Raw genomic sequence first — 11,473 nt, 5'->3', positions numbered from 1 at the left:
ATACATCCCCACATCCCCTCCCTTTTGCGCCTCCCTCCCCCCCTCCCTGTCCCACCCCTCTAGGTGGATGGACACAAAGCGCCGAGGTGATCTCCCTGTGCTATGCGGCTGCTTCCCACTAGCTAGCTATTTTACATTTGGTCGCGTGTATATATATGTCCATGCCACTCTCTCATTTCGTCCCAGCTTACCCTTCCCCCTCCCCGTGTCCTCAAGTCCATTCTCTACGTCTGCATCTTTATTCCTGTCCTGCCCCTAATCCTCCTTTTCTGAGGACATAGGCCAATATGATCCTTCTTTGCCCAATATGCCCGAAGAGCTTCGGTCTCTAAACACGGATAGCTTGCAGTGCTTCACAAGCGACAGCTTTGGCCAAACCCTGCCAGTTCAGGAATGCAGATTTTATAAATGATAGAATACTGCAACCAGTTAGTGCAAACAAACATTTATTGTGAAATATTCATCCTACCCTTTATTAGGTATTACATCATCAAAGCACTTTGTGGCAATGAAAATAGCTTTTTTACCCCTCTGATTCACCCAATACTCCATTAAAGCTGCAAAAAAATGTGCAATCTGCTTGAAAAATAGGTTGCTCTTATTTACTCATTTGTGAAAAGTCAAAAATTAAAAAAGAAAATGAAACTTGCTTAGAGCCAATTTGCCTTCCCGCTTCCCAGCTACTCCCCAAAATAATTAACAAAGATAATTTGTTTTAAATGCCTTTTTATAAAACCAATGCACCTTTCCCCATATTATAATCATAAAAATTTTAAAAAGCCGTTATTTACTTCCTTGGAAAAAAGGTGGCCAGCCGTTGTTTTTTGATTGGGAGCATGTGTATTTCCTGGGAGTTCACTTTCTTTAACTTTATGCTCCGGTTTTTGACGGGTTTCCTAAGGGGCTCCGCGTTTCCCATGGACTCTTCTCCTGGGCTGTTGATGTCATAGCCCTGAAGCATGGAGTCTTCTCTTTTGAAGGAGAAGTTTTTGGTGGACACCCCCGAGAGGCCTTTGATCTTGCCACAGAAGATGGTAGGCACAGTGTCTTCCACGGAGACGATCACCTTGGCCGCCTGGGACTCGCTCACAATCTCAATGTTATTTTCAGCCTTGACCTCACTGCTGGGCTGGCTGGGTGGCTCGGCGGCAACGCTGCTGCCCATGTGACTATCCATCGCGGCTGAGGCCTCGTGGGGCGTGGCAGGGGCAAAGGGCACTTCCGTGCCACTGGGAAGTTTCTCCATCACAGTGTGACCTGGGCTGTCCGCTGACCCGCTGCTGTCATACAATGTCTCAGGGGGGGGCTCAGATTTCCGGTGGGCTGCCAGTGACAGGTCTAGGGCTGCATCTTCCTGGCACATCGGGGGACTGACTTCGCCAGCCTTGAGCCAGGGCACCGACTTCATGGAGAGATCCAGGGCCTCGTTCTCACTCCCCATCTTGATGACGGTGTGGCGGCCGAGCTGGAAGTACTCCCTCGGCGGGAGGAGGTCGAAGGGCTTCAGTTCCTCCTTCTGGAGAGGGGTCTGGGTGCCTTTAAACGGGTGTAGGCCGAAGGAAGATGGCGGCTTTCGGAAGCTGGGGCTGAACTTGGATTCAGAACTCTGAGGCACTGGGATGGGGATGGGAATGGGGACCGGCACAGGCAAGGGGACGATCACAGGGTAGGGAACCAAGAGGGTGGCTGGCGGGACCAGGGGGGACAAGGGGGAGTTAAAGGGCTGGGGGGGCACAGGGGCGTATCCCGGCGGAGGCTGACAGGGTGGAGGGCCGAGAGCGCCCTGCGAAGGAAACAAATTCTGGAGCACGGCTTCGAAGGGCAACGTGGGCTCCTGCGGCTGGCTGGGGATCCTGAGGTCCAGGAGCTGGGGCTGGGCCTCGGGGTCCTCGGCTCCCTGGAAGAGGTTGCTGTGGATGGCGCTGGAGGAGCACGGGGCCTCCTGTGGCAGGACCAGAGGGGAGTTGAGGTGCTGGAAGACGTGCTGCTCCAGCACCACCGGCAGCTGCACGGGGCCCTGTGTGGTCATGACGTAAGTGGCGTTGCCGTTAGGGTTGAGCTCAGGCGCGGGGCTGCCCTCCACCTGCATGTGAATGGGCATCACCACCGGGCTCTCCCCGAGGCACAGGGGCTGAAGCACGGTGGCCGCTACCTTCAGAGCCATGCCGCTCTGGGACTCAGCCGGGGGGTTCAGAATGGACGGGGCCGGCACGGTCACCAGGGCCTTCTTTACCAGGTCGGTGGAGTTGATGTTCCAGGCCTCAGTGGTGATCAGCTGGGCCATGCCGTTCTCCAGTCTGTTATTGGCCAAGGCAGGGGAGGAGTCGGTCATGTCCATGGAGAGGTTCTGGGACTGCAGATCGTCCATCACTCAGCTCTGATGCCACTCGGCCTGCAACACAGAACACACCATATGAATCTTCCTTCTGAGACTATAATTGCCTTGAGAGCTCTCTCTACATCTTTTAAAAGTTTCCACATCTTAGTTAACCGGGGAGCACACCCATCTCTCTGTGTATACATACATGTTACAGATATTTCCTAACATATACGAACACACCCATACGATCAGCTGTGCGTGGACAGCCCCAATTTAACAGACGATTAAACTATAAACACAGATGATGTAATGACTAAATAGCCAAGTGCGGTTAAACAGAGTATTGTGAGGCCGAACACTCCCTCAGCTTATACGTTTAGCCTGCGACAAACACAAAGTTTCATTCCACATCGTTCTATCGGACAGTTAAGATATGCGGGGATTGGACTTGTTCAAATTCAAATATGCAGCAAAGACTTACTTTCCTTTAAGAAAAAAAATAGAACCCTGTCACGTTAGAATATTGTATGAAATTGGAAGGGGGCCATCCCAGTTATGGAAAGCATTTAAAAAACTCTTTGTAGCAGCAATAATTCTTCCAAAAGAGGCTTGATGAGAGGAACAGCAGTGTATTTATACGAGGCTCATTACAGCTGTCTCCCTCCAACCAGTGACACCCCCTTTCCTCCAGTAATAGGAAAAGCCACTCCAAGGAGTGAAGACAGGATAACTTGCACGAATGCTCATTGGGTCCAGCGTCACTGTCCCCATTCCGTCTGTCTGACCTGTGACCTCTCTCTCCTAACTTCTAGCTGTCAAGAGGAACAGATGTTGACGAATCTAGGGCCGGGGAAACGGAACCCTTGTTGGAAATAAACATCCTCAGAGGTGAGATATACTTTCTTGATGTCCGCGGCACCACTGGCCACCTCCTGAGAAGCCAAAGAAGCCCAGCGCTGGTGCTTCCTGGAGGAAGCAGGGCTGCAGCTGCGATATGGCTCTCCATGGAAACGCGTCCATATTTAGCCTTGTTACCATGGAGAAGGCAGGCACCATGTCTAACTTGGGGATCTGTGCAGCCCTGGAGTCTGGTTGGGCTCAATAATAATTCAATAATCCTCAGTCTTGCCGGGCAGGCCTTGGGCAACTCCGATTCTTGACCTCACCTGTCTGAGCGGTCTAGACTTTCGTCCTGGGGTCAACTTGTCCTTCTCTCCTCACCCCGAAATTACCAACACAACCTCCAAAACAAGAGAGGCGGCCCAGCACACCATGGGAATAGAAGTGAACAAACGAGGCCTCACTACAGGAAGGCAGCTTTAAGAAATGAACAACTTTGTGATATTTCCAGACAACCACAACGTGTCAAGTGCACAGAACAAGGAGTTTCTCTGAAGCAGGAGGAGGGGAGGACAAGGGGAAGGATGCTGTGCAGAGAATCCTATGGAGAAGGAATGGTGAGTGACGCCCTCGGCAGGGCACACTGCGGAGCCTCTGAGGAAGCCCGTCCCCAGGGAGCCTGAGGGGGCTTGCCCCAGCTGAAGGGCCTGGTTTTTCCTGAGAGGAGTGCTCCCTGATTCAGCCCAGAAAATGCCGTGCCTCCAGTACACCATTCATTCATTCTTCCATGCATTCATTCACCCACCCAACCAATCAATTTGCCGAGCGCCTACTGCCTGCCCAGCGCTTTGCTGGGGGCCGGAGATGCTGTCATGATCTTGCAGATGCTCCTGCTTTCATGGGGATTAGAGTCTACCGGGGCTGCACGCCGTTGATCGGACAGAGACTGGCTAGCATGAGAAGGCGGCAGCGTGAAGCCAGGAGGGGCATCAGCCTCGGCGGGACAGAGCTCTGTCGGCCACTCACGGACAGCCCTTCGAAGGCCTCCTCCAGAAGGGCCACCCTGTCCCTCACAGTGGCCAGAGCTCAGGGCGGGGTGGCAGAAGGCTGAAGGGAAGCTTGCGCGGGGCTGGTGCGGACAAGGACAGCAGCGGTCAGAGGAGGTACCGCGGCCACCCGTCCGGCCCGTGTTTCCCGCGGCCTCGGGACTACCCGGCTGTGAGGCTGCTTTCTCATGACAGGCTACACGTTCTCGGCGCCTCCCCGACCGGCTCCCGGCACATACCTTCGGCTCCGGCGGCGGCTCGCATCTCTCCCCGCGCAGCCTCACTCCTCTCCCGGCCTGGCCCTGGCCCTAGGACTGCTAAGCCTCCAGAACCTTCCCGCTCAGAGTACGAGGCCGTCCTGCCAGAGGTGAGGGTGCCGCCCACAGGGGGCGCTCAGTGCCTTTAAACTCTCGCCATCGGGCCCCTTGCCGGGGCCTCAAGCCTCTGGGGACAGGGCCGGGGCCAGATGCGCTGCGGGACGGGCCAGGATGCAGGTGGCAGTGTGCGGCATCTCGGGGGGCCAAGGGCGGGGCTGCCACCCCTGCCTCCTCCCACGTGACAGCTTTGCACCTGCCTGATGACTGAGCCAAGCAGGCCCGGGGAGCAGCCGCAGTCGCTCACCTAGAGGCCTGCTGAGACGACGCCCGCCGCTCCCCACCGGGCACTGAGCACCCGCTCCGCGTCGCGTAGCACGCGGGGCCCAGGGCTACACTGCCTTCGTCAAGCACCCTCCCGCCTCCCAGGGGGCTCTTCCCCTCTTCCGCCCCGCTCCTCCTCCCCTCATTCACCCTGACAGCACGCCCCCCGACTCTGGGTCAGCAGCTGGGGGGCCGGAGCGGCTGTCACTGTGGTAGGAGCCAGTGCTGGAAGCCCCAGGGATGCCCTGAGGAAAACAACCAGCTCCTGAGATGAGGGTTCACAGCGCAAGTCTGTGTCCCTGAGGACAAGCCAGAAGCCAGATGCCGACTGGAGAGGTCGTGTCACAGAAACCCCGTAATGCTCATGCTGAGGGAGTGCCGTTTCTTCAGAGGTGGCTGGGAGCCTTTCGTTTGGGTTTTTCAAAATATTAAATGGATTTAAATGAGATCGGCCATCATTCGGCCTGCACCCATTACCCCCGGGGGTATGGGGCGGGGCGTAAAGGGAGGGAAGTGGGCGATCTGGATCCGCGGGTGCTGGAGACCCTCGCTCTCTTGGCGCGTGGCCAGTTGCCTACGCGCCCCCCAGATGGAGACCCTGCGGAGAAGCCTCAGGGCACAGAGCAGCTGGGGAGGTGAGGAAGGACTGTCTGGGGCAGTAATTGGGCTCAGAGACCTGTGGGGTCACAAAATTGCCACCTGAACCCCTTGTCTAAGTATCACGAAGATCTAAGGATACCAGAGGCACGTTGTCCCCAGGATCTGCCCCTCAGCTTGGAGTCCTCTCGGGCCTTGACCTTCACCCAGCCAACTCCTGCTCACCTGTCAGACGCTGGACTCTCATCCTCTGAGATCTCCCCCAACCCCACTGAGCTCCCACAGGACCCCAACTTACCTTGGCAAGTCCTGAACCTCCCCCTCATACTGGCATTGCCAGTATGAGAAACCACTTTCTCACCCGCTCATCTTTATAACCGTAGCTGGTGAATCCTTTCAGAAAGGAGGGCATGAATGAGTATCTAGGCCTTTCGCAGCCTGGCGTTCTCATACCCAGCGTCTTGTCACATTTATAGAATCATGGCATATCAAGACTGGCAGGGACATTAAAGCTTACATCTCTGTCCTCTTCCCGATCTTTTTTACAGATGAGGAAACCGTGACCCAGAAAGGCTAAATAAAACTCGCCAGAGGCCAGTTATCACAGAGGTCACCCTGCTCTTGGTGTGGAGAGAGCAGAGGGTCAGGCCCACAGGTGCCACGGAGGGGAACATGGCAGTCACCCACCTTCACCAGCCAGGGGGAGACTCCAATGACGAGACAGTAGATGCGAAAGCACTTTGTGGACAGTGAAGAGTCTGACACGGTGACCTGTGAATGGATTCATCCTAGGGTCCCGTGTTTCTCTGACACACACGGACAAAGAAAACCAAAGCAAAGCGACACGTGTGCCGTTTTCCTGATAAGGAGTTACATTCGTGAAGAAGCCAACCTGGGGCCCAACTCCCAGGCGGTAGGTCAGTGACCCGCCCCACATCTGCACCCCACCGGGCGCCCTGCAAGCCGAGCCTGCCTCTCAGGCCTCCTGCCTCCAGAGCATCGCACAAAGGACTCAATTTACCTTACAGGCTTCCAGACAGGTTGACATTTTTTTGACAAGGATTCATTTATAGCTTAATTTCAAAAGTGAAAACAGTTGACCACTCAGATAATTTAGACTACTCTCTAGGTCGTAGAGTCCATCTATTTCCCTGTTGTGGGCATTTAACACCTAATCTCTCTCTCCCTCTCTCTCTCTCTCTCTCCACACACACACACACACACACACACACACACACTCACACACTCAACTTAATACCCTCAGCTACATCCTAAATGATCCCATGGGGACCCCCTGAGGAGCCTGCACCGACTCCAACTGAAGGAAGTTCAGAATGTGACTGTGAACCCCACTCTAACCCAGGACAGGATCCCCGAGACCGCCTCACGCAGAGCTTGATTTCTGAGCTGGGAATTTGGACAAAAGCCCTGTGGGCATGCCAGGAGCCCTATATCACCTTCTAGAGAGGGGCCTGATTTTGTACCGTGAATTGAGAGCATTTTCACCACAGAAACAACTATCAAGACGACCGCAAGGCTCCTGGTCTGCAGCACCAAGCGCCCCTGAGGAAATGCTTGAGGACTGGGTTCCTAGGTCTGGTGGGCAGGGTCACCTCGTGGTAACGCAAGCCAGGGGCCACTGGCTGCCTGGGAGCCCTGTGAGGACCCTGGGACCACTGGAGTGAGGTCACGTGGAAGTGAGCTCAGCCTCACGGGAAGCAGTCTTAGTGATCTGGGTAGATTCCACCTCCAGGACCTGGATGATCTAGGGCGGGCCATTCTGGAGTCCCCTGGTCCCGATCCTGGGGACACCCCCTTCAGCCCGAACAACCTGCAGATGTGACCTGCCCTCCTCTTCCCCTGAAGTCAGCCTCACCTAGATATTTTATCAAGATAAATTTCTTCCTTTAAGACATTCATTTTCAGGACTTCCCTGGTGGCGCAGTGGTTAAGAATCCGCCTGCCAACACAGGAGACACGCGTTCGAGCCCTGGTCTGGGAAGACCCCACATGCCGCGGGGCAACTAAGCCCGTGCACCACAACTACTGAGCCTGTGAGCCATAACTACTGAGCCCGTGAGCCACAACTACTGAGCCCGTGAGCCATAACTACTGAGCCCTCGTGCCTAGAGACGGTGCTCCACAACTACTGAGCCTGCGCTCTAGAGCCCGCGAGCCACAACTCCTGAGCCCATGAGCCATAACTACTGAAGCCCGTGTGCCTAGAGCCCGAGCTCCGCAACGAGAGAAGCCACCGCAACGAGAAGCCCGCGCACCGCAACGAAGAGCAGCCCCCGCTCGCCGCAACTAGAGAAAGCCCACGCGCAGCAACGAAGACCCAATGCAGCCAAAAATAAATAAATAAAAATAAATAAATTTATTTTAAAAAAGACATTCATTTTCTAAAAATATATCCCGATACTACGTGTTTTCCAACTGTAAAATATCAACAGCTTTGGTCTTTATGGAGCCTGTGGGCAGCCATCATTTTTTCAGGTCAGAATTGGATCGTCCATGTCCGTGGAGCAGCAGCACTACCTGAGAGCCTGCTAAAAATGCAGAGTCTCGAGCCCCACCCCAGACCACCTGAATCAGCACCTGCATCTCGACAAGCTCCCGGGATGATCTGCGCGCACGTTCACATCTGACAGGTGCTGGCTTAGCTCCGGTTCTCAACTTGGCTACACGTTAGAATCACCCGGAAGCTTTAAAAAATACTGATGCCTGGGTCCCACCACCAAGACTCTGACTTAATTGGTCTGGGGTACAGCCGGGGCATTGGGGTTGTGAAAAATACCCCAGGTGGCTCTACTGTGCAGTCAGAATGGCCTTAATCCAAAGGCCAGAGAACAAGGCACCTGGTCAGCCAACCTTCTTCTTAGTGGCTGATCTTGCTTCTTACTTCACAGAAAAGACTAAAGCCATCAAGTCCGGAATTCCCTCAACTTCCACCCTGGCCGTCACAGAGTCTTCCCATGTGCCCCCGCCCCCGGGAAAAAGTGAGGTGTCACTCCTTCTTGCAAGGCTGACTTCCCAGAGACCTCTGTAAGTATCCTCCCCCTCCCAACTGCACCTTATTCTAAATCTATTTCTTGCTTTCGATCCAGCACTTAAAACTACGGCCTCAATGATCAACCTAATGGTGTATAAAAGTCACCAGCCACTTACTATGAGTGAAACGAGCAAAGCATGACTCGCATCCTTTAATACAACGTAGATATGGTTTCACCATTCAGGACCTGATATGCACTAAATATCTAAGAAGTAATTCCAACTGGGTAAAAAATGGTTTTGCTCTCCCCATAGGGCGTAATGATTGTCAATTACTTGCCCCAGTGATTAAATTTTCTGAGCTTCAGACATCAGCACAGGGCGTTTCTACTGAAGCTGTGAACATAATTATCACATGAATGGATTCCCAAATTGGCTACGATACGGCGAGTACACGAAATAGTCACCTGGCTTACAGCCGATTGCCTTTTCCACGCAGAGATCTCCACGGCCCTCCGAAAGGACTAGGACAACCCAAGCTAGCTTTGGGAACGAGTCCCCAACACGTTGCTTCATTTATTAAAACGGTGGTGGCCATGCAGCTCGTGACGAGTCTCACCTTCGTGAAGGTGGGCAGCGGCCGTGGGGAGTTCTGCCAGAGAGGACTGAGTGCAGATCTTAGCTGTGATGTGATGTGATATCGGTGAAAGATGGGAGCTGTGAGACCGTCGGGCAGGAGGAAGCCGCGAGCCTGAGCACAGTAGACTGGCCACTGACGCCAGGGCACCCCCAGGCCTCCCGGGAGCAGGGTAAAGTCGTCATTTTACCGTCTCATCCTTTTTATTCCCATTTTCCTATTTTATGGCAAATGTAATAAATAAATACAGGAAGACATATATAATTTAACAATGTGTATGTGCTGAGGGGGTGTTCAATTCTTTCTTTTGTTTCTGGTAGGAGTGCAAGCATGAAAAAGGTGGAACTCGGCAGGAGAGACAGAGCTTCCAAGGCCCAGCGAGACTTCCAAGGGTCCGCCCCTGCCTGAACGAGTCTTGGGGTCACTGGCCCAGGCCACCCCTCACATTCTGCAGAGCAGGAAGCTGAGGTTCACTGGTTGAGTGAGGCTCAGAGGTTGTAGCGTGCAAGACTCAGACCCGTGCTCCTTCAAAAGCAGTTCCTCAGCCATTGCCTTGGGTTCAAATTTCACTTGAGTCAAAGGGGTCTGTCCCCTGCTACGTCTGTATCCTTAACCAGAGTCCAACACCAAAGTATGTGGGATGGTCTGATTCAACCATCAGACTGTCAAACAGAGTCTGATGGGTGAGGAGCTTGATAAAAAAAAGATGAAATACACCCTCGAGTGCATGGTATCTAATGGATAAGAAATTGAAATAGAAGTAAAAGATGAGATTCAAGACACACACACACACACACACACACACACACACACACGAGCTCTTTGTGACTGGGGTAAAGTCATTTTGTGTCCCTGGGACCCAGTTTCCTCTTCTGTAACGTGGGGTACTGCCCCCCTCTCATGGTGGGGTGGAAAGTTAACTCAGGCCTCCCACGAGTGAGTGGTGTCTGCGGGAAGGAGTCAAACCCGGCCTTCTAGGAATTGCTGCGGGTCCTGAGGAATGGGGACGTGTGGGAATTCAAGAGACTTGGATGGAAGAGGGAAAGGGCACAAGGGGGTGGGGGAAGGGCAGAATGGGGGCGGGTCTTTCTGGGCCACGCCCATGACCCCCGAGAAGAGAAGACGCCAGTCCCTATCCTCCCAACTCCAAAGCCCACAGCGTGGGTGAGGGGAGCAGCTTGGAGGGAGGGACCAGGAATGGTGAAGAGGGAAAGGTTAGAGAAAGGAGGCAGGCTCTTTTGGGAGTTCTGGTTCATCTTTAAACCAGGCCAGGGGAGAAGAGAAGGCCAAAAGGAGGGGAGAAGGTAAGAAGACCCTTTGGCTCCAGTCAGAGCATGGCTTATCTCTCTTGGGACTCCACTTCCAGAGCAGGGCAGGGTCTGTGGGGTGAAGACATCACAGCGCAGTCGGGAACCCACGATGTGCCAAACGTCCCTACGACGTGGTAGGATTCCACCAGAGCACAGGAGGGATCTGGGGTCTGGCTGTGGAGGGTGCCACGCAGTGGCCCTGGTTCCTTTCTGGCCCAGGAAGAGACTGTCAGATGTCTTTGCATTTCCGATCTCATTTTAGACTCCCAGGTACCTCCAGCCTGCCCACAGAGGACCTATGGCGGCCCTCGGGCTGCAGGCCTGGGTGCGGGGCCGGAATAGAGAACTAGGTTCACGTCCACTCATGTATGTATTCTTTCAAAAACTACCTGAGTGCCTTCACTGCATGCCAGGCGTGCATCTCCTAGCCCTCCACCCTGATGCTGTTTTCTCCACATGCTCATTGCCTTCTCTCTCAGCTCAATTCCCCAAGGATTCACCAACTGATACTCTCCCAGGGCGACCTGCTTCTAACAGGGCTCCCTCAAGGTGCACAGTTCTTGCAGAGGTAAAGGAGTAAGTCTCTAAAAGGATGCCAGTCCCTAGACAGCAATGGGAAGAGATGTCAGTGCGGGGACCCCTCTAAGGTAGAGGAGAAATGCTTACTGTTCAGGGAGGGTTGCCCCTGAAACTAAGAGGAAGGAAGCACCCTCCTCAAGTCTTGGTGAGCCCAGGGGAAGGGGAGAGACACAGATCAGAATCACCAGAGAAAATCATAAAGAACTGCTGCTGGTGGCAGGGGACACCCACCTGGATGTGGGCTGTGAGAGCCCAGGAGTGTCCACCCCTGCACTCGGCCAAGGTCCCAGAGCCTTAAGCCGGACACACAGCACCCGAACACCCTCGGGTGCCGGTGCCGGAGTGGCCATCTCGTGCAGGAGCACAGGTCATGTTCAAGATCTCTGGCCAGGGTCTATCATCTTAAAAAGCTATGGTGTTTGGAGATTTTTCTGGCAATAAAGAAACCTCTTAAATAAGGAACAAAGAGGGAAAAAAACCTGCTCCTGGAAGAGAAAATACTTCTAATTAGATTG

At 53.9% G+C, this 11,473-nt stretch overlaps 1 protein-coding gene across 2 annotated transcripts in view; it reads right to left on the bottom strand.

Annotated features, from left to right (window-relative positions):
* Positions 1-429: 429 nt before the first annotated feature.
* Positions 430-11,473, bottom strand: part of RAI2 (retinoic acid induced 2) — a 60,326-nt gene continuing 49,282 nt past the window's right edge. For both annotated transcript variants that reach the window (XM_073798766.1, XM_033849782.2), the window contains exon 2: positions 430-2,392. In XM_073798766.1, coding sequence (XP_073654867.1) covers positions 788-2,368 — 1,581 coding nt within the window. In that variant the 5' untranslated portion in view covers positions 2,369-2,392 and the 3' untranslated portion in view covers positions 430-787. The remainder of the gene's footprint in view (positions 2,393-11,473) is intronic.

This window comes from Tursiops truncatus, chromosome X (genome assembly GCF_011762595.2).
Source record: "Tursiops truncatus isolate mTurTru1 chromosome X, mTurTru1.mat.Y, whole genome shotgun sequence".
NCBI lineage: Eukaryota > Metazoa > Chordata > Mammalia > Artiodactyla > Delphinidae > Tursiops > Tursiops truncatus.
The sequence above is the reverse complement of the archived record's forward strand: the minus strand, read 5'-3'. Positions and strand labels throughout refer to the sequence as shown.